Source organism: Scardinius erythrophthalmus (genome assembly GCF_964197995.2).
Source record: "Scardinius erythrophthalmus genome assembly, chromosome: 10".
NCBI lineage: Eukaryota > Metazoa > Chordata > Actinopteri > Cypriniformes > Leuciscidae > Scardinius > Scardinius erythrophthalmus.
Genome location: NC_138230.1, coordinates 40585680 through 40609754, shown reverse-complemented (window position 1 = coordinate 40609754; position 24075 = coordinate 40585680). Strand labels below are relative to the sequence as shown.

At 36.3% G+C, this 24075-nt stretch overlaps 1 protein-coding gene across 2 annotated transcripts in view; it reads right to left on the bottom strand.

Annotated features, from left to right (window-relative positions):
- vps50 (VPS50 subunit of EARP/GARPII complex) overlaps nucleotides 1-24075 on the bottom strand; it is a 140988-nt gene that overhangs the window by 85651 nt on the left and 31262 nt on the right. For both annotated transcript variants that reach the window (XM_081376096.1, XM_081376097.1), the window contains exons 9-12: nucleotides 23843-23925; nucleotides 16173-16215; nucleotides 15097-15195; nucleotides 9617-9757 (exon numbers count right to left, since the gene is read on the bottom strand). In XM_081376096.1, the coding sequence (XP_081232222.1) occupies nucleotides 9617-9757; nucleotides 15097-15195; nucleotides 16173-16215; nucleotides 23843-23925 (366 nt within the window). The remainder of the gene's footprint in view (nucleotides 1-9616; nucleotides 9758-15096; nucleotides 15196-16172; nucleotides 16216-23842; nucleotides 23926-24075) is intronic.

The window sequence follows — 24075 nt, the reverse complement described above, 5'->3', positions numbered from 1 at the left end:
AATTGGGAGGTGGGCTGTGTACTGAAGTAAAATACAGTTTGAATCAACTCTGACTTCGGTGACACTGGCGTTCTCAGAGGAGCCGCCATACTCCCTTTGGTCAGTGCGATTTGTGGCCGGGGAAAGCGGACATAAACGTCGCCATGTCTAGAACTGCAGCATTGCCGACTCATCCATACACATATTCATCAATGCTGTCAAGCAGTGAGATGCTGGAGCTCTGTCCCTGCCTTTTCTTCTTAACCATGCTTGGAAACTCTGCAAACTGCTGGAGCCTGGTAAATTACGATCGGCCCGAGGCTCGTCGAGGCTGTTTTTGAAGGCAAGGGAACGGCACATAGCAACACGGCCTCCAGCTGTGGAAAAGCTAACTGTTTTTGAGCTTAAGTTACAATTTATGTATTACAGACATAACTTTTCACTACAGAACCACGGTTACTGCAAGGCTTATTTGTAAGTTTACCAATGGACTTTGTAAATTTGGACTCACCACAGTAGGCTTTTAGTTTTTTTAATTATCTATTGTCAAACATTTACCTAATCTTACCCAAGTTACCTAACTTTACTGAACTTTATTTAGGTTACGATTGAGGTCACTGTGTAGGAACTTCAAATATGTGAACAACATTTGTAAAGCAGATGGCAGAGGCATTTTGCCAGGTCATGTTTAATGTCTATGAGAAAGAGCATAAAAGGAAACTCTGAACTATTTCAGTCCAGAAAACTTTTCCATTTAAAAGTGTTCTAGCAAAATAAATCTTGGAACATAGGACAACAAAATACCCCACAATTTTACCTGTCATTAGTAAATAATAGGAAATTAAACCGTGTCTACAATAGTTTTGATTTATTCTGTTTTATAAAAATTATAACATACCATTATTACTCACAAGCCCAAAAATATCTGTCCTCATACAAGATGCATATTCAACTAGAGAAAATACAAATACGCATTGACAAAAGAATGGGGTTAATTTAAAAACATATCTTTTACCGTTCTGAAAGCATTCATAAATGTATTCAGTCCGTTTAACTGAGTTGAACCGTTTTAACTCTGCGCGTCAAAGAGCAAGGTCACACAAGCTCTGATGGATTTAATAGGTTTTCATAATTTTAAAGGGGGCTATTATGCAAAATGATCTTTTATAAGGTGTTTGAACACAGATGTGTAAACAACCAGCCTGTAATGGTAGAAATCCACCCATTACTTTTTCTTATAATCCCCATAAATCATAAACAGTCTCTCCAAATGAGTGGGTTCCAGATTTCCCCCTACTCTTACATTTGCGCAAATCATTTTACGCCGGGCTGTTTTAACAAACGAGGGTCAGTTCAATGCTGGATTTGCACAAAAGTTTTTCCTGAAAGATTTGTAGATTAACATGACAGTACATGCTATTCGATGAGTTGAATCAACTTAACTCCAAATCAACTACATACATTTATCCACTAACCATTCAGAAACATTCAGTTGCATTCTAAAAGTTGTAACTCTTTCCTGAGTCCAACTCCGGTTCAAACATGTACGTCTGAACATCGCTACTGACAATTTCTGTCATTTTGGTTGCGTGAGATTCTCCAGTTTTGTAGTTGCCGGAGTATCCAAAGCAAGAGCTGTAAAGGTTCCGCCCTCTTCTGGAAAGGGGGCCGGGATCCGCAGCTCATTTGCATTTATAGGGACACACACAAAAACGGTGTGTTTTTGCTCACACACAAATTTGACAAGCTATTATAAATGATCTGTGGGGTATTTTGAGCTGAAACTTGACAGACACATTCTGGGGACACCAGAGACTTATTTTACATCTTGTGAAAAGTGGTATAATAGGTCCCCTTTAAGTAACTGTGTTTTCTCATTTTAAATACGCTTAAAAGTTTGAGGTCGATAAGATGTTTTAATGATTTGAAAGAAGTCTCTCATGCTCAACAAAGCTGCATTTATTTGATCACAAAAACAGTAAAACAGTAATATTGTTAAATGTTATTACAATTTAATATATTTGAAAAATAATAATAATATTTATTATTAGAATAAATTCAATTTATTTCTGTGATGGCAAAGATGGATTTTCAGTTCAAACTAAATTATATATATATATATATATATATATATATATATATATATATATATATATATATATATATATATATATATATATATATATATATATATATATATATATATATATATATATATATATATATATATATATATATATATAAAGTAATTAATTGCTTGAAGTGAGTGGTGGGTCCTTACATATTTCATATTTATACTTAATATTTTGTCAAATTTGATTTGTATCAGGAAGTGATGAGTAATAAGCAAGAGAAAAATCACAAATCCTTGAGAAAATGGAAGCTTCCAAACATAAATGAACACCTCTGAACATATAACACATTAATTCAAATCAATTCCTTGATGCATAAACTTGTTTTAGCCCTGTTTTGACCCAGTACTCAAGAACCAGTGCGTCCTGAAAAAAACATCAGGTGTTTCCCTGCATTTTAAGAGACAGTTAGTCAAGGATAGCACTTACAAATCACACTCGTTCAACCAAGTAAGACCTTAAAAACAAACAATCAAATGAATAAAACACTCATTCACTTTTGTATTCACATGCTGAGACACAATGCGACCTGATCCGAGTGGCTGCGATAAATCTAATTAAGTCTGTGCTGCATACAGAAAAAGCTCTGGGCATTCAGAGGTGATTCATCACTTACGGTAATTCTGCAGACACAGATAAACAAGCTCATATGAAACCATCCCACACAACTCATTACACTAGAGCGTCTCCAACTAATGCAATGAACGGTGGCTCAAGTATTTTACCCAAGGAAATGTGTAACATTGCCAAAGCCACCAAAATGTAATGCTCAGGGTCGAAAGCAATAATTATATGAGCCATTTGTCTTATTTGAAGTTGATTGTTTGAGACAGCTCCAACCCTTCTTTGAACAAAGTTGTGTAGTTGCCATCATTGAGTGTAAGGAGATACTTGGATGCTCAGCTGGATTAACACTGATCCAGTAGTTACCACACAGGAAGTATAGTATTCTCATTGATGTCGAATGACTCCTGCAGGTGAGCAGAAGGAGAAGTCACTCATCCCATTCAAATAATCAATCCCCCATCCTCTTCAGATGACTTCCTGCTATAAGAATCGAGCCATTGTTGCCTGGCAACTGAGAGTTGGTGGAGGGAAAGGATGATAAATGTCTTTCTAATCTCAAAAGGAGTCATATTAGACAGACAGATGGACCTTATAGCTGAAATTTTGATAAGATCCTTTGACGCTTTGAGAGGATGCATGGGATTCAGGCAGGTGGACAGAAATGGACTCAGGTCAGCGGTGACTTATCCAAAAAACATGGAAAAGATCTTTCAAGTACTTTTTTTCTCCCTACAGTCTCAAAACATCACTGGGGGTTTTTCAGGGCTGATCTCTATTTGCCGTGATGGAAGAACACTGCTGGGCATCAGTGGTGGCCACCTTTCTAAATGCAGTCGAATCGTACATTTTCAAATATGATTGTAGTAAATTTCTAAAGCGAAAGAGAGGGAAAACAAAGTGAGGGAAAAGCGTTGCTGCTGTCAGCAGTCTTTAAACATGTAAAGTCAGCAAATCTCTGTGGCGTCTTCTCTTCATAACCAAGCTGAAGACGTCAAAGCACAGATGGCAGAGCTGGAGAGGCTCAGTCTGGATCAAGGGTTTTCGAGTTCCTCAGGAACAGAATGTGAGGATCATACGGCTTTGTGACATTAGGCTACTTCCAAGTTTGTGTGTATAAATGTATACACTTAAACTTGGAAGTTTAAGGGCACTTTCAAAGTGAAATGTCCAGTGACTGGCACTAAATGCGGTGGTCAATTTTCTCAGAAACAGTTCAATTGGACAGTGGCAACATATTACACTGGCAGTTCAGAAATTAAGTGTAACGTGAGTGGCGCTAAAAGGTTAAAGAGTCATGTATTTCCAATGAGCCTGGGTTGGATAAATCACAAAATGGACATATTTATCCGATTAATAAAGTAATGAGGTTTCATCATCTTCCCACAAGATTATCAAACAATGGTAGAGTAATTAGCCTGGTGCAGGACTGAAGCTTTGGAAAGAGAAAATCAGCTCTGGAAATCTCTTGAGCGCTGCTCCAACTGCAACCTCTTCACTAAGAGTCAGACGATCTCTGACACCCTCCAGAGAGGAGAAAAAAAAGATTCGCTGAGCCGATTCTTTATGAGGGTTCGATGAAATGCGTCAATTTCTATAAACGCTCTTACCGCTTTAATTCTAACACGGCCCCTTTTGGGAACCTTATGGGGCAACGTTCAACCTGCTCAGTATGTAGTCAATATTCACTTACAGTACAGTGAACACAGTGAACAACAAAACACATTCCTTAGTTCAGCAGGACAACTAATGAAGCTTATATAGTTAATGTGCAGCTGCATCCTGAAGTTTGTAACCTTCATTCATCCTTTACATCAGATTGGGCTCAAAAAGGCGTACTGTTGTGTGTGCGGCTTTCCTTATTGGAAACATCAATGTAGCCAATGTCTGCAGTCTTAATGAACAGAATCAATCAAACATTCCCACGTTTGGAACTTTCACTGTCAAAACTCCACATGCGGTCATTGCGTGAGTCAGCTCTCAAAATGCTTTCACATATTTACTATTCAGGAGGCTGACAGTTCAGAATCTGCCAGCTTGATAGCACAGAAGACAGACAATAAGACTGCTCAGATGATAATTGTGAAAGCTATTACTATAACTAAGGGTGGGAAGCAAGAACCAATTCAAAATTCTCATTCAAAATTCATTTTTAAAAAACATTTTCATGACATTCGGTTCATCAACAGTTCTCAAACATCCATTTTTCCACTGATGTGAATGGAACACCACCCTATAATACTGAATCTACAGCACGACTGGTGCAGTGTAATTCTTATGTATCTTCTGAGCTGATTCTTTTTAAAGATTTCTATTTAAAAAAAAAAAAAAAAGATTATTAAACCTTTTGCTAAATGAATTACTTAATTTCACTGGTCAACGCTGCGAATGTGCGCGACCTGTTGCGAACTTGTTGCGAAATCTGTGCGGGGAAATTTTTCACCCATTCATGAAATTCCCATTAATGTGAACTCCTATTTAAATTACTGGATTTCGTCCAATTTGTTGAACAACAGTAAATGTGAATTAAATTGAATTGAATTAAATGTGACTGCACCTTCAGTCAGTATATTTTGATTCCCAAACAAACGACTCTAATGAACCAGATTTTTTCAGTGAATAAGTCAGCATAGCCTGATGGTTCTTTTTAGTGAATCAAAATAATAAAGTAACAGCGTAGTCCGATACTCAAACAAATGACTCCTATGAGCTGGTTCTTTTTAATGAATCAAATACAGTGCATGACCAGTCATAAAAGTTGTTTGTTTGGGAATCGGACTATACTAAGCCGGTTGATTTTAGTAAATCAAAGGCATTTAGTACAGTGAAGTCTGATTCCCAATTAGTTGACACTTACGAGCTGGTTGTTTTTAGTTAATAAAATACTTTTAGAACAGAGAGAAAGTGTTAAATACTCTACCATTAAGGAACTGGAACATTTAAGATTTTTATCGAATCAAGAACATGATATACAGACTGAACAATATAGTCAGATTCCGAGACAAACCGGTTATTTTTAGTGAATCAAAAACTAACTTCCTAAACCATAAGTTATATCAGTCATGTCTGACTCAAAACGGAATCAGAACAGTTAAGGGTAGTCAGATTCTGAATCAGAATAGTTAAAACTCTTGTTAAACAGAACTTGAAAAACCGCCTTCTGAACCAGAATAGTTAAAACTCTTATTAAACAGAACTTCAAAAACCGCCTTGAACTATTAAAGTCACCATGAAACAGAAGTTGCAATACTCTTCACTATTGTAAAAAAAGAAAAAAATGGTTGATCTCATTTGAGTGACAAGTTGTCCCGCCCTCACGCCAGTAATAATGATGTGCACGGATAAATCATTTATAATAAGCACTGCAATATTCCATAAAAAACAACAACAACAAAAAAACATTTTGATTTCATGGTGATTTTGAGAAGCCCTTACTTTCCAATTGCACATCTTGTTAAATGATGTTAAAAGAGAGTATAGACAGTTCAAACAGTTCATGAAAATAAACTTTTGCAGAGATGGACAGCAGAGTTCGAGGTGGAGAGGGAGCTAAAGAGATGCTGATGAGGAACACTTTCATGAAGTGCTTGTGTTCAGCTGCAAGGTCAATACCCACTCGGGCCCATCGAGAGCACTCTAAAACACGAGTGTGAGGGACACTGATGGTAAATAACACTGATACTCAGCTATGAGGTAACTTCCAGAGAGTGTGCAATTTTTAACATTTGTTTTACCATTGTTGATGTGCACTAACAGGGCGTTCCCCACCACTGTTCATCGACCTCACTTATTGCTCAAAGCTGAGCACAGGAGATCTCTGAAGGGACGGGATAATGATAGCTATGTAAAATTCATGTAGCGCTTTGCATTATGATGTGACCTTTGGAGCGTTCCAGCTATGCTGCATTTTAATTCCCACGCTGTGGTTCAAAGTTCAGGATTGAAGTGATTGTCATTAGCATACCACTCATCATGTTTACTTTATGTTTACTTTATGACGCTCAGGAGAGTTTGAGAGTCGGAGATGACGCACTGTCCACGGTCCTCAAGACGAATTCATCTGCAATATTTGCTCTGCTGGGAGATGAGACTTGGGGGCAAAACCCCAGATACAGGATTCATTTTCTTTCAGAGGTTCAAAGGGCACCGTATCCAGAACGAAAACTGAAATGAGCAACACAGCATCTCATTGAGAAAATGCTGTTGTCCTTTTTAGTGTGCGTTTCAAAGCAATGTCTCAGAGAAGGAAAATCAAAAGATTTTATCAGCTGAGCCGACACCTCAGGCAGCGACAACCCGTGTCTGAGTGTTAAAGGCATAGCGCGTGTTGACAATTTTTTTGGCGATAAACACGTATATGGACCCTACAAGCATGATCTGTCATGTTGTCACTTACCAGATCAAAAACAAAGTTTGGGGGGAACAGTTTGGGTGTAAAAGGAAGTCATCAAATCTTGTTGGTTTCATGAGACCACATAAATCATGAATTGAGAAATCAAACTTTCCTTGACCTTTTGATATGTAAGAGGTCATTGTGCTATAAAAACATCCTGTAAGTTTCAGAACTCAAAACTTCCTTGTTAGTCCAAAAACAGCTTTTATTGAAACCAAGCTCTGAAAACGACTCGTTTCGGATTGTGTCACATTATGATTTAATAGTGTGACTGAAGGCCGCCTCTGCAGAATCAGACCAACGCCTAATTCTACATCATCGCATATTTGGCTCAGCCCACTAGCGCATTAGTGAGATGAGGAGAGAAGAGAGATACAGGATCACCTGACTAAAAATAACATTACTTTCCAAATTATCCTAATGCTAGGAAAGTGGTTAGTTATTTTTAACTATGTGAATGTTGAAAATAAATAAATGTATCTTTGCTTTATCTATTTGTTTCGTACATTTCACTGTGGATTCTTTGGTAAATCAGTCGCAATTTCGGAGCAGGCTTTGCAAACAGACTTTTACTGTAAGATATCTGGACCCCACAGTAATGCCTTTAACAAGTCACGTTGTTAAAGCATTAGACCAAAAAGCAAAAGACCAGCATTTATAGGAAGGAATCTTTTGTAACAATGTAAAAGTCTTCATCGTCACCTTTGATCAATTTAATGCATCCTTGCCAAATAAAAATATACATTTCTTAGGTTAGACTTTATTTCAAGGTGACGTAGTTACATAGTACCTACTCACATAAGTATTGAGTAATAGTAATTAACTATAGAGTTAGGTTTGGTTTAGGATTATTTAGTTGTAATAATTCATAATTTAATGTTATTACTATAGAAAGTACATGCAGAAACGTGTAACTAAGTCACCTTAAAATAAACGTATTAAAAGTAAATCTTACTAACCCCACAATTTTGAACAGTAGTGTATAAAAATGCAAGACACAGAGGGCCAAAACAAAGCTTCCTTTGAAAATTATTTACTTATGTGGTATTAATGTTCAATGCATTCAGTTCAAACATCCCTTGACTGTACCAGATGAACCCGAACATAAGGGCTGTTTTACCTCAGCTCAGCAGATAATAACAATATTCCCTTCTGACACTCAAATATAGTACAGCCAGGTGCAGCTAAGCCTACGCAAACTATTTGAGCTCTGTGCCAATAGCAGGTCATAGAAAGAATCCAAGCACTTCAACGCTAGATGTGAATCAATGTGCATAGTAATTACAGAATTATAGAAGTGGAACCAGTGCTACTTCTCTTAAATGGTTTGAGATAGTTGAGAACAAAGTAAGTTCTTAGAAATGTACACTACCATTCAAAATTTGGAGTCAGTAAGATTTTTTAAAGGCATTCATACGTCTATTCAGCAAGAATGCATTAAAATTGATTAAAAGTGACAGTAAAGACACTTTTCTATTTCAAATAAATGCTGTCCTTTTAAACTTAACATTCATCAAAGAATCCTGAACCACAAAAATATTTAGCAGCACAACTGCTTTCAACATTGATTATAAAATGAATTGAACAGCAAATCAGCATATTAGAATAATTTCTGAATGATCATGTGACACTGAAGACTGGAGTAATGATGCTGAAAATTCAGCTTTGACTTCACAGGAATAAATTACAATTTAAGATATTAAAATTGAAAACAGGTATATTCTAATATCATCTCACAACATTACCCTTTTTTAACTGTAATTTTGATTAAAATAAATAAATGCAGCCTTGGTGAGCATAAGAGACTTCTTTGAAACATTAATAAATCTTACCAACCCAAAATATTAAAGTATCTTTTCTTCATTAAGATATCATGAAAGTTGTATGTAGAGGTGCATTCAAGTATGTCAAGACTTTTTTTTTTTAAACATAAATTAATAGCCATAATATTTCAGTTTAATGTAAGAATAGTTAGTGGTGGTCACAAAGAAATATGTATGAAATTATTATCTGTAGTGCTCCATCTACTGGAGGAGCTTAATATTATTTATCAATAATATAATATCCCACTTGCAATATCATACAGTAATAAAATGTGACCCAGAAAAGATGACTGCAATTTTGTTTGTGATCCAAGGGTTCAGTGCTTCTATACAAATGCAAATGAGAATTTTAGTATCCAGGCTGAGACTGCATTTTGTGGCGAGTCGCTACTTTGGCAGAGACTCAAATTTTTCCTGTTAACTCAAATTAATTGCTTCATGACTTGCTCATGAATGAGATCTCCTGCCCCGTTCACTGCGCAATATCTTTCCCTCTCGCTACAGCTAGACAAATACACGTCATTTCCAAAGGCTAGAATCTAACCTATTTTACGCCTGTCTAGAGCACAATAAGAACGAAAACGAAGAATGATTTCATGCTCGAGCGAAGAATATGGCTAACAGTGACTTTTGGAAGTCACTCTAATTTGGAATATTCTCTAATTTTACTGGACACCCATCAAAATGCGGTATGGGGGGGGGGGTGGACGGGAAAATGGGCGTACCGTGCAAAGGTCCTTGTACTGCATTTTCTGGAACTTGGTATCAGCGTTGCCGGCGCACAGCTCTACATATCCCAGCACCACCTGGAAGACAGTGTTGTGGATGGCCTGGGTGAAGTGCATGTGCAGCTGATCCATGGCCGTCTGAGGAGAAAGAAGAAAAATAGGAATGAGAGGGGAATGCTGGGTCATCTGTGTTTATATAGCATTATTATTATTCACAAAGGCATCAATAAAGAAAAGAAAAGTAAATCAATATTAAAACCTATTGGTGTTTTTTTTTTTGCATTGCCCAAAACCGTATATTTAAAACTTGCTGTATTGACTTGGTAATTTTTAACCTCAACTGCTCTCCAAAGAACTGCTTTGAAGCTTACTTAACATTAAAAACAGCTTTTCATATCATGTGAGAGCATTCACAAACAATCAAAGCTCCAGGTTCACTCAATTTAGAAAGAAAGGCACAATTTAAAAATCTGCTAAAATAAGAAAAAGAAAAACTACAATTGAAAAATGCTTTTTTATTTTTATTTTTTATTAAAAGCACACAAGGCAAAAAATAAATTAACAATCAATTTACTTAAGATTAAAATTATGCCAGATAATTACACACTATATATATATATATATATATATATATATAGAATTAAAATATGATTATATAGAATGAAAGTCTGAATATATATAGAATGAATGTCTGAATATATAGAATGAAAGTCTGAATATATATAGAATGAATGTCTGAACATAAATAGAATGAATGTCTGAATATATATAATGAAAGTCTGAATATATATAGAATGAAAGTCTGAATATATATATAGAATGAAAGATATAGAATGAAAGTCTGAATATATAAAACGAATGTCTGAATATATGGAATGAAAATCTGATGTTATCAGTGCCATCTTGTGTTATTCATCTACTATTTTTATACACATTTTGAACAATGAGCGAGTCCGCACGAAATTTAGTAGCAGCAATTTTAAGTAACAATCATCTAATTAACACCCTGGCGAATGCGTGTACGGGCCAACATCGTTCTACTGAAGAATGACATTCTACTCATTCTATATATAGTCGGACTTTCATTCTATATATATATTCAGACATACATTCTATATATTCAGACTTTCATTTTATATATTCAGACATTCATTTTATATATTCAGACTTTCATTCTATATCTTTCATTCTATATTCAGACTTTCATTGCATATATATTAAGACTTTCATTCCATATATATTCAGACATTCGTTTTATATATTCAGACTTTCATTCTATATATTCAGACTTCATATTATAAATATAATTATTTCCTCAACGCCTTTGCCATAACACACACACGCACACACATGCACACACACACAAAAAATATATATATAAACACACTCTTTTGCAACATAATAATTGTCTTTACTATTTTTATACTGCTACTATTTCGACTTTATTTTCCTCAAAGAATCCATAAAAAAGTTTCTCACTTTCCACAAAAATATTAAATTGCAAATCAGTATATTATAATAATTTCTGAAGAATCATGTGACACTGAAGACTGGAGTAATGATGCTGAAAATTCAGCTTTGCATCACAAGAATAAATCTTTTTTTAAATTATATCAAAATATAAAAGTTCTATGTATAGTGTGTGTGTGTGTGTGTGCGTGCATGCGTGCGTGCGTCTGTACAATATTGTTAGATTTGTGCTTAAAACAAGAAGAAGAAAACAATGGGGTATGAAAAATAATAATGAAAGAAAAAAATCTACAAATATTCTTGTAAATGTACTTTGTTCTATGGATTTTCAGATATTTTTACAGGAAACCTAGAAGAAAACGATAAGAAAATGTATTTTCCCTGCCAAAGTAGCTCTGTTTGAAGGTAAAACTTCTGGGTAGCCGTGGGTCCGGCTCACACCTCACAGGAGATGAATCATTACCGAACTACATTCTGAAGCTAAATATGGTCCCAATGGGAAAAGAAACAGCTTTGCTACAAATTAATTACACTTCTCCCCTGTCGCTTTAACTGCTTCCCTTCTTCCTTCAGCCATGAGTGTGTATCCCCTCCATCAGCTTCGGCTCAATTCAATCAAAATGAATATCAGGATATTTGCATTCTCCTGCAGGTCAGGGCGTTCAAATGCAGACAGGTGGAAATCTTTCAATAATATATTCAAACGTATTTAAATGAAAATTATGTAGCTGATGGGATCATCTGCATTTGTTCTGTTAGGAATACGATTTTTTTTTTAAAGAACTTGAAAACATCAAAACATCTAAAAGACAAACGTGATTGAAATATCAAATGTGCTGAGAAAAACGAGCAATTACATCCATTACATAGATTTAAAAACAAGTAAAAAATAAAAAAAAAAAACAGAAAAGATGAAAAGATGGGGAATTAGATGTGCAGTCATTAGGCTAATTGCTGAGTTCATGGAAAAAAAGCCAGAAAGAACAGCACCTCTTAAAAGGGACAAACAACTGTTTTAACGGATGACGTACATACTGAAACAAGGTTTGCGTTTGATTTGGTTAGAACTTTGAAACTAGATAGTCAGCAAACACATCTAGCTGAAAGCTTTCTGGAACATCAAGGTCAGAAATATCCATCAGTGACGTCTTGAGTCGAGAAAAACGCATTTCAATGAGAAAACGCATTTGAAATATAATTGGTCCTGGAAAGAGCTACTGAGGAAAAAAGTCAATACACAAAGCAGGGAAAAAGATTATCAGAAAGATTCAGCCTAGGGCTCCACCTCCAAGTGGTTTGATAATCAAATTTGATTAAAAAAAAAAGATTAAAACAAAAATGAAAAGATAAAAAAGTTTTGGTAACACTACTTAAAACCTTTATGTATAACGCATTAAGCATTAATCTCAACAATCTGTCAAAGCACATGAATCTGAAACTCTAAACTATACTTAGTTGTTGATAATGATTTTCTATTGATTTTATCAATTAATTGTTGTGGCGGTTAAGCAATACTCTCTGCATGGATTTCATCATTCAAGTGTCAAGAATCTCCTAATAATCTCTTCAACCACAGTTTGACTCTCTCAGGGGGTCTCCAGAGGGACGGTTCTTGAAATCAGACTCAATTTCAAGGGATGTGTATGAATCACACATCTTGCAGTCAGTCCTTCAGTAATTGCGGGTTGATCGGCTTAAACTAACCTCTGATGAAACGGCCACAGCCTGTCTGGCCACAGGCCGCAAATAAATTAAGTTCTTAGGGGGGCGCGTGTGTGTGCGCGAATGAACGTAGGAATGAATAAACAGAGCAGCTGCCATCTTCTTCCCGAGAGGCTGTGGTGAACAAAGTGACACGAGGAAGGCTGTTTCAGATGAGACAGGGGACGTCTCAGGACACATATACTTATACAACACACAAAGAGATGCCCACAGACACACTATCTGGATAGGATTCATTTTCCAAATGACATTTAAGTTGGCAAATTGATTGCAAACAAGAAAACCTTCTATTAATAAATGGACATTTTAAACAGAATTTGAAAATAATGTATTCATGTGATGCAAAGCTGACTTTTCAGCATCATTTCTCTAGTCTTCAGCGTCACATGATCCTTCAGAAATCATTCTAATATGATGATTTGCTGCTCAAGAAATTGATTTCATATTCTTTTAATGACGGATGGGACAACAGCAGTATTCGAACCACCAATTGTTATTTTACCTCGAAAGTTGGCAAAAAGATCTAAATCCATATAAAGGTGCACATCCAGGCATGAAGCACAATTTTGCTTTAGTTACAGTGTTCAAGGTCAAAAATAAATGAGGTTGAAAAAAATAATAATATACCGCAATCCCAGATATTTGTATCCGGACTAGATTTCTCTGAGGACCCCTGAAAAACCGTAGGTCATTTACTCCATAAATTATTTTCTGAGATTGTGTGAGAATGCAGATGGGAATTAAATCACCAAGTACATTCTCCTCAGATAAAACTAGTCCTTATCAGTATAAACCTAACCACACATATACCATTAATTAAAAACAATCAACAATGGTTCAAACTCAAAACTAAAATGTCAGGTTTTTGACAAAGCAATAACATTGACAGCAAGAGCTGATGCTTGGAGATCTCCACCTAAACAACACTGTTTTATTTATTTTCAGACTGTTTGGCCTGCTCTTATTTTTCCCTTTATCCAGTCATCTCCCAAACAAGTGCAACCGTGCGTGTCTAATTCTTTAAAAAAAAAAGTGGATCTTTAATCCTGTGGATCAACAATTGCAGGAGATTTGAACCTGCGTGTCGTTTTATAAGGGGACGGGGAAGGCGCCAAAGCAGAAGCAGGAGTGGATTTATAATAAAACCAACAATGAGATATTTTTTCCTGGATTCTGCTATTAAATCACAGCTTTGTTGTGAAAAGTAGGATACAATAGAGTGCACTTTCCTTCTGGCAAATCCTATGCCAGGTATGAATCATCTTCCCATTTGGAGAGGAAAAAGGACAAAAGGGAAGTGGAGGAGGAGATTGAGTCAAGGAACACTGGATAAAATGGTGACGACTATTATCTTATCTAAATGCAAATATTTTTAATAATTGTGATTATTGTGTCCTTAAATGTTTTTTTTTTTTACATGAATATGGAAATGTCATTAAAAGCACTTCAAATAAATGAACAAAGTACAAATGTATCTGGGGTGCATGTGCACAATCAATGGTTATTCATGCTATTCTCCCAGAAAAGTACAATCTGTTAAATGTCACATTAAACGCAAACGAGTTTCACTTTCATCTTATTTTAATATTTATATGGCAAATTGTTTCGGCTAGTTCAGGTTGAATCCCAGTAAAATGACAAGTGAAAGTCAAGAATTTAGGTCAGAAATATTACCATTTTGTAATACTGAAATAAAAGTAAAATGTTTTTTTTTATATAAAAATATTGCATAAACATGAATTTATTTTATGCAATATTTAAATTAAACTATTGCATAAAATTTATTGCAATACTGCATAAAAACTAAACAAAAGCATAGCAAAGACAAAACAAAATTAAATCTAAACCAAAAACAAAACAAACCAAACAAAAACAAAACGAAAAATCAAACCAAAAAAATTATAATAATCAAACCAAACCAAAACCAAACAAATCAAACCAAAGAAACCAAACAAAACCAAAACAAACCCAAAACAAAAACAAAAACCAAACCCAAAACAAAAATAAAAACAAAAAAACAAAACTTCAAATGATTGGTGGGAATTGAAAGTGGACTAAAGTATAAAATTAGTTTATTGTTATCATTATTATTATTATGTTGTTCAACACTTTCTAATATTTGTTCACAACAAAAATCATATATTTTGTTGTATAACTCCATGATCAACTTGAAAGCCTACACTGTGTGCAAGTGACATGAACAAAACAAATAACAGCTATTTGAATGATAATTCAGCACCAGCCAAAATGTCAAGGTCGTGACAGCCCTGGCGACAATGACTCACCTGCGTCTTGCCCAGAAGCTTATATGCCAGTTGAACTTTGGTGTAGTGAGAAACCTCAAAGTGCTTGCAGGTTTTGGACAGCGCCACATCTAGCTGTTCCTGCACGAATGAGCATGAAATCAGCAAGATCAGCATAGAAAGTTCAGTGGCTTAATTACAGTGCATATGAAAAGCAGAAATAGGCAAAGTACTTGAAATCCTCATTTTAAGGTGTTAAAATGAACAATCACCACAAATGAATGAGGGCCGTAACAATCTGTGGTTTAAATCACTGATGATACTGAAGGCACAACTTCATTTTGAGCTCAAAAGATAAGCATTCACATCCTTAATGAGTTGGGAACTTGCTCTGCTACAGAAATAGAAAAGTGGCATGAATCATTGTAATTTTGGTGGCAGCGCTCTCCGTTGGCACAGGCGCCGTGCTATTCGCTAATGCGAGTGATGAGACGGCAAATGAGATAAAAAGACGGGGAGGAAGGGAAAAGAAAGAGTGAGATACAGATATTAAGAGAGAAACATGAAAGAAGAGGGGGGAAAAAGAGAGCAAGTCAATGAGTAAAGGAGTTGTATGCGAGGCTGGGTGCCATCCAATTACATTTGCCACACAGAAATCTCTGAATAATACAGAAAATGCCATAAACAGCACTGCTGGGGAAATTGTGTGTGTGTGTGTGCGTTTGTGGCTATGTGTGATTGTGTCGGTATGGGCTTCAATGCATCTTCCAAGTCCTGAAAGCCAGCAATTTATTTAATAAAACACAGTCCATCTGCCTTGGGGCCTCGGAGAATGAATGCTGGCAGACTGACACCCTGGGTGCCACTGTTAGACGCGCAAATGCATGGTCAAGTGTTCCTTCCGATCTGTTTAATTCATATAATGTTGAAGCACTACATCAGGGCAACTGCTGTTGTTAAATCTGTCAAGGGTGTGTGAATGTTTCTGAAGGGAATTGGGTGATCTGAGATTGAATGTCTGATTTAATGAAGAAAAAGGTCACTATAGATTCTAAGTTTGTCCTGAGCCTAAAGACAAAAAAAATGATTAATCAATTTTATTTCTAAAAGTCACATACCTCGATTTGCTCCAGAGTGTCTTGCAGTTTGGAATTCAACTCACTGAGAAAAAAAAAAAAAAAAGACGGATGACAATAGAAACAGTTGAACAAAAAAACTATGTTGGTTTATTGGGCAGCACAGACACCCATTGTGTTCTGTTTGCAGAGCAACACAACAAACCACCAAAACCATTATAGCAACATGTTGGAGGAAAAGGCAGCTTGCTTTCTCAGAGAAATGGGCCGTCAGAGCGAGAGAGCACTAAACAACACAAAACTAGCACCATGCACAATGACATCTGTGGAAAAAGCAGGCACTGACATTTGAAAAGCAAGGATGTATTTTTCCCAAACATGGCTTGTTTATTATGTGCAGATGGAACAAGACAGATGTGTGTGGTTAGTGTTGAGAGGGATGTGCTAAACTAGTCAGTGGGTTGTCTGAATGAGAGAGGGAAAAAAAAGACTAGTTGGTCTTATGAAAGCCATGAATAATAAGGCAGATTTAGGGTCATGTCAACCACACACCAATCATGTAAAATTAATGAATGTATGAATATATCCAGACAAAACAAATGTATACCAATATGTTTGAAAAAAAAATCATAATAGGTTTTCTAGGACTAATCAATATAATTACAGTGCTATGCATAAGTTTAGACACCCATTCTAAAGTTGACTAAAAAGAGGAATAAAAAAATAATCTTTTGGAAACTGAACTTAATGCCTTAATTTAAAAAATTAGGAAAAATCCAACCTTTAAGGACACCAATTTTCTTTGTGAATGAATAATGTATCGTAAATAAATAAATGTTCTTCCTTAAAATACAGGGTGCATAAGTGAGTACACCCCTATGTTAAATTCCCATAGAGGCAGGCAGATTTTTATTTCTAAAGGCCAGTTACTTCATGGATCCAGGATACTATGCATCCTGATAAAGTTCCCTTGGCCTTTGGAATTAAAATAGCCCCACATCATCACATAGCCTTCACCATACCTAGAGATTGGCATGGTTTTATTTCAGTTAGCCTAATAGCTAGTTTGATTTGCATTGAGAGATGATCTTATGGAAAGTACCCCATGCCAATCTCTAGGTGTGGTGAAGGCTATGTGATGATGTGGGGCTATTTTAATTCCAAAGGCCAAGGGAACTTTATCAGGATGCATAGTATCCCAAAAATAAAAAATAAAAAAAATACTTAAAAATAAAAATCTGCCTGCCTCTATGGGAATTTAACATAGGGGTGTCCAAACTTATGCACCCTGTATTTTAAGGAAGAACATTTATTTATTTGTGATACATTATTCATTCACAAAGAAAATTGGTGTCCTTAAAGGTTGGATTTTTCCTAATTTTTTAAATTAAGGCATTAAGTTCAATTTCCAAAAGATGATTTTTTATTCCTCTTTTTAGTCAACTTTAGCATGGGTGTCTAAACTTACGCATAGCACTGTAATTACATAATGAAATAATTGTTTCGGACATTATTATTCCTAAGCACTTATTTTATAGAAATAGCTTAAGCATTAACATTTTAGTGCAGAAATATGAGTAGTTCTCACCTCGTGCTCAGGTTTGATAAGGCCGCATAAGGGCTAGCCAAAAAAGTTTAAATGTTACACTAGATTTTGATTGTAAATGCTTCTGCTTTTTCTTGAAATTGTTGTGTGTGAATGCAACGTTTCTTAGGGGAACACTGTTTTTGCGAGGTGACGCAAAGGTTTTGTGAGCAAATGCAAAGTTTCTCAGGAAAAACGCATCGAAATATTTGTTTTCCTCCAATCTCTATTTTTTCCATCACCATGTTCCTTTAGGGGCTCCATAGTTGGGGAACCATCAAAATAATGTGTAAGCAGATGTTAAACAGACAGGCTTGTCTTCTAATACTCTATTGAGAGTTAGTTGTCATGTAGTTGCAAAGTACAATGTCTCATGTGGACCATCAAAATAAAATGTTACCAATTCAAATTTTCAGCTTAAACCAGTACAACTCTCCACTGGAAATACATGACTTCGTATCTGTTGTTTAGTTTTTTCTGCTTTTACCATTCAAGCTAATATTTCAGTTTTGTGCATATTGCTAACAGAAGGCGACCTGAACTGTAACTGTTGAATACAGTGGATTTGTTACACAAGTTGATGCATGTAATAGCAGTGCATTTCTATATTTATCCCTTTTTAAAGCACCGCCAGTAAAAATACTAAAGCTAAAACTAAAATTAGAGATCTGATCCTATCAGAGTCTAAAAGAGCTTTGGCTCTTTTAGAAAAGCAAAGCATTGGCTGCAATGCCAGCTGAGACTTATAGCAACATGATACCAGCAGCAACTTTGCCGGTGGCCACGCATAATCATGATCTAACAATAAGAACAACTGCATTTCATTTCACAAGCTCACTAGGCTTGACATGAGGGATTGCCCGGCCCCCGTGGGCCAGTGCTGTTGAAAGATTAGACAGAATGCATAAAACTTTAATTAATCTGCCTCTTCCTTTTCCTCATCCTTCCCTTTTTTCTCTTTTTCCTTCTCTTTGAAGGCACTGAATGCAAAAAGAGGTGTTCCAGCACACTCTTCCAATAAACTCCCTCATTTTGCCATAAAGCACGATTCTTGGCATGAAGAAAATCGTGCAAAAGCAGGAGGTTACTCAATATGCAACGTTGTTTTTGTGTCGTGCCAAAAAAAAAAAAAAAAAAAAAAACAGCAGGAGAGGACGTGACCTTTTCATAGGTTATTCCTTCTGACAAATACTTTTGAGTGCTAGTGTTCTGGACGAGTTATTGATGATGGGGGGAGGAGGCAGAAGTTCTTTATCTTTAGTGTGCCTCCATCCATCAGAGTGGGCTCTGACTCAACGTGGGTCCCCCTTTTCCTCCGGGGGCCCTCAGAGAAAACCCAGCATCACGTCGAGCGGATCAATTACTTCCGACTCGCAGTTCGTCAGCACTTCTCGCCGCTTCCTTCAGGGAAGCCACACGAAATCACATTTTAATGAGCTTTCACGGCAGGATCCGTCGCACAATAAAAACATCTCCATTCAAACAGTCTCATATCATCATCGTGCCATTTCGGCTTCTGAACATAAATCCTGTGCTAATAGCATAGGGGCAGTGGTGTTAGATGTGATTAAATTAAAGGATGTTGCTGGATTTGTGGGCAGTGCCGGGCTGTAAAACCACACCGCTGGGCACTTTTGCAGCTTACGTCTCTTTGCAATTAAATCGGCTTTCTTGCACCTGAGCGAGCAGACAACTGAAGTGTCCATTACTGGCAGAATAAGCGCTGAGATATAGTCCATAACTAGCTGCAGGAAAAGAAAGCAATTATTCGAAAAAGTTATCCTCAAAATCCAAAACAGGTTTAACAGTCTGCAAAGGTTTTTGAGATGAAGCAACATGTGAATCACTATTTCTTCATGTTGCAACAGCACACAGTTCATGCCAAGAAAGCAACTGACGGATCATCTTTGATTTTAAAGGTGTCAAATCACGAGAAACCAAATTTCCTTTGATAGTTTGACATTGTAGGAAATCATACTCTAACTATCAGAACGTAAAACTTTCCATCCAAAAAGAGGGAGTCTTTCTGAACTTAGACAGATGAATGCAATATATGACTGTCCACTTTAAACATCAATTGGACCATCAGAAATTGGCACACATTTTTACGGTGAGTATATAAGATAGATGCTATTATTCCTAAACTCCAGAAGATCTAATGATAATGGTTTCTGTTTATGTGAAGGACATGCCAACCCAAATCATTTCAGTCCGATCTACACTGACACAATGTGAAGGTTGTTGTTAAACGATAAGGTAAAACTATTATTAAACTATTAAAATGATTATTATTAATAGTTATGCTTGGGTGGCAAACAAAAAAACACTACAGGTCAAATTGTTGGGGTCTGTTGTATGTGTAAATGTAATGTAACATTTAAAAAAATATATTTTCAGCATCATTACTCCAGTCTTCAGTGTCACATGATCCTTCAAAAATCATTCTTATGATTTGATCATGCTGATTTGGTGCTCAAAAAAACATTTCTTATAGTTTTCAGTGATGAAAACAGTTGCGCTGCTTGATTTTTTTTATCTAAACTGTTTTTTTCTTTTTATTAAAATTTAGCATTTGTTTGAAATAGATATTATTTGTAAGTCTTTACTGTAACTTTTGATTAATTTAATGCACACTTACAGAACAAAGGTATTAATTTCCTTTAAAAGAGTCTTACCCCAAACTTGAAAAGGTAGTGTAAAGTAAGTGTACTGTAAGTGTACTTAAAAAAATTATAATAATAATAATGATGAGACAACTTTTCAACTCTCAAAATTCAGCTGAGAGTGCTACGTGTGGATTGTTTCCACAAAAACCTGCTTTGAATGTTTGAAGGTCAGTTAGCAGGCACTCTGACAACAGAAACCCAGCTTTTGACAGTCTCCCCACAGACAATATGAGTCATATTCCACTTGCTCGCGTTCACAAATCTGTGGGTAATCTTCTTTACGGCATACCCTGTCAATTCTCATTCTCTGTAGGTGTGTTAAAACGTTTGCATTTAAAAAGGAACAGGGACACCCAGATCTGAAATCTGAGTATATCTTGGAATTGCAATCTCAACGGCTAGAGAATAAAGTTTTACTTTAGAAGTAAGGAAACAACCGAGTGACATTTCACTCTGTTATATTGACCGCAGGTGTTCGTAGACTCCCTAAACTCAGACATTGGGTACATCTCTTCTAAAACTCCTGTGTAGTGATTCAGACACCATTACCCCACAGAGAAATCGATATCTGCCCACACAAATGCCTCATAGCTCAGAATCTCAATGCATCTAATTAAACATTTTATCACTTTTCACTGCAGGGATCGAAACGGGGAAAACCAAAATGGATACTGAATAGTAAAGAACAAAAAACAAACAAACAAAAAAACAGCAGGACTACCAGCAGGACTGTCCAAACCCAACTCTGACCTTTTAGAACTTACAGGTAAAAATGTTCAATTCTGTCTACCTCACTTTTGTCCAAATTTCAAGAACCATTCAACCTGACTCATGAGTAATGCAGAGGCTGACGTCAAACTTCCCACAGACAGCCATTTTCACCTACCTCACTGTTTGCTGTGGACTAATTGCCAGAAAAACATAAGACAAGGTGGGAAAACAACATGACAAAACAGATGGCTACTACAATCTGAAGACTACATAACTGCCAGAGTGTTAAAACCCCAGTACACCAAGCCTAAAATGCCTTTGATATTCCCTGGGTATCAGTGTAACGCACAAACATATGAGAGCACATTATGCATCATTTGACGAATGGTTAAATGAGGAAGGAGAGCAAGAGGCCAGTCAGCTATGCCTTTATCAAGACAGCCTGGACTGTTAAATGTTCCCACTGCAGGTCTTATTATTTCTGCTGCTGCAATGACAGTGCCTTATGGAGAGTGGTCTGTCTGTCTATCTATCTTTACTATACCACCCCTATTTAATTGTAACAGGTGAGAGTGTAAAATCCCACAGGAAAAATGGGACTGGTTCTTCTCTCTTTCATTGCAGGCTTTTGTGGCCGTCCACCTTTCTACAATCAACAACTAAAATGCAGCAATGCATGACTATGACTGTATCCCCAATTCCAATTTTCCCTCCCCCATTTAACTTTTGTAAAATAAAAATAATAAAATGAAATATAAAAAAAATGACATAAAATAAAATATCTGGTCTGAACATTTTAAATATGAATGTTCATTCCATTCTTCCTTCAAAGGGAGGGATTTCGCATTGAGCAGGTTTCCATGTACTTGCATGGAAATCAATGCAGAGCGGGCTGACTGGAGGCTGATCAGATAGCAAAAACTTCTTGTGCCAAGAAGAAAAAATAAAAAAGAGTGTGCAAATATGTATAAGAGAGAGCTAAAGACTGCTGAACAATTGCTAGTCTCCTTTATAAGAGCTACTCTGACTGCACCCTCCCTGTCTCTCAGGCCACGTTCTTATGAGATAAAGACATTCCATTAGTGCGGGTCGTGAGATATCGATCACTGGAAAGGCAAACAGGTGCATTTATTCCTCACCATCATACTCGCTGATTAATCTTCACATCTTAAGCACCATTTCCTTCAACACAGACTATAGACCGCAAGAAGGAGAGTATCTTGAGTAATTAACGACGTGACGTAATGCCATTAGGGGACAGCATGACTACAAATTGATACTGCAATTTGTGGGGGAAAAAAGGGGAAAAAACCTCAAAGAAAAAAAACATATTGGGAGCAAAAAGCATCTTTCTTTGTTGACAGCCATTCAGATGTGGCTTGCAAAAATATAATAAACAGGCTTATTAAATGTGCAGTAAGAAATTTCTGAGAAACACTTAATATTTGAAATCGACACTGAAACAAACCACCCCAAAATAACAAACACACTATGCAACCACTAACAGCTGGAGCATCAGACAGCTTGTGCAAATACGGATGAACCAGCTGAAATGCAACAACAACAGCATATCTTGGTTCTGTGAAACCGCAAAAAAAAACAATGGTACTTGAGTATCGAACAGAAACAACCCTTCTTCCAATTTTATTCATCTGAACTTTTCCTCTGGTAATATCTCAGCTATCTCTCTTTCTCCAGTCTTCCTACAAAGTTATTGTATACATTACTACAGTAAGTACTTGCATCACAATTCTTAACATTATTATTTATAGAGCTGAATAAGTAATATTGTCAGAATTGGCACAAAATCTCATGGCAGGTTCATTGATCACAGTTTGATAACGTGTTGCATAATTACAGGGATTATGGATTTTATTTAAATTTGGTTGGGTAATATAAGTGTATGTGATGATTGTAGAAATAATGTGCATTTTAGCATGCACCCACATAAGGCGATTATAATGGGATTTTGGCAAAATTGAGATTAAACTTTACCTAATATAAACGCAATACTTCGATCAAACTAATGCGATTAAGCTCATAATCGTAGCAACCATATTCGCATTAAACTATGTGGCAAACGGCAATTTTAATCGCAGTAAACAGGCATGTAAATGCTGTAATCTTATTATTACCGCTCTGACCAAAGTGCGCATGTGCTTGGACGTACACAGATGCCGTGTGTTGTTCACACAACTTCATGAATTACATTATTCTGAAGTTTTTTCTTCTCCAAATCGCTAAACTCTGTCAACACAACTCTTTGCTCCGTATCTCCAGACGGCGCGAAGAACGTGACGGCAGCGTATGCGATGTTCATCACGACGACTAATAATATCCAGTTTATCCTTTTAAAAAATTTTTATTTCTTCTCTATTCCAGAATATATTCAAGTAAAACGGCTTCTTGAACTAGAATTCCTTTTAGGGATGGACTTGATTATGTCCATCGGGATATGATTGGATAATTGGATTTGCTATTGCTGTGATCTCATGAGAGTGACAGGTTGTCCCGCCAGTAAACACATCATCAGAGAAGAGACGAGATGTTGCAAGAGGGAGGGGAAGTTTTTTGATTAAACATCACAGAGGGCACAGTGTACAATTAACAAAAAATAAAATAAAAAAATGATGTAATATTCCATAAATAAATTAATAGCTACAAATGTAATCAGTTCAAGCACATGTCATTCATTTAGGGAACTCAGCATCTGGATCTCTCACCAATCCTGTCAGCGGTTCTCCACCCACCTTATACAGTTGTAGTGCTTGAATGTGCTGGCGGCCTTTTGGCATTCCAAACACAGCTGGATGGCGCCTGGATAGTCCTCCTCCTGTAAAATGAAATGCTCCAATTTACCTCAATATCTTTATCTAGACAATTTTTACAGGGCCAAAATAGAAAAACTGAGCTAAGAGTTTAATGAATGATGTTAGATTTCTATCATTACCCTCACAACGACGGAATAAAGCTCATATTTCAT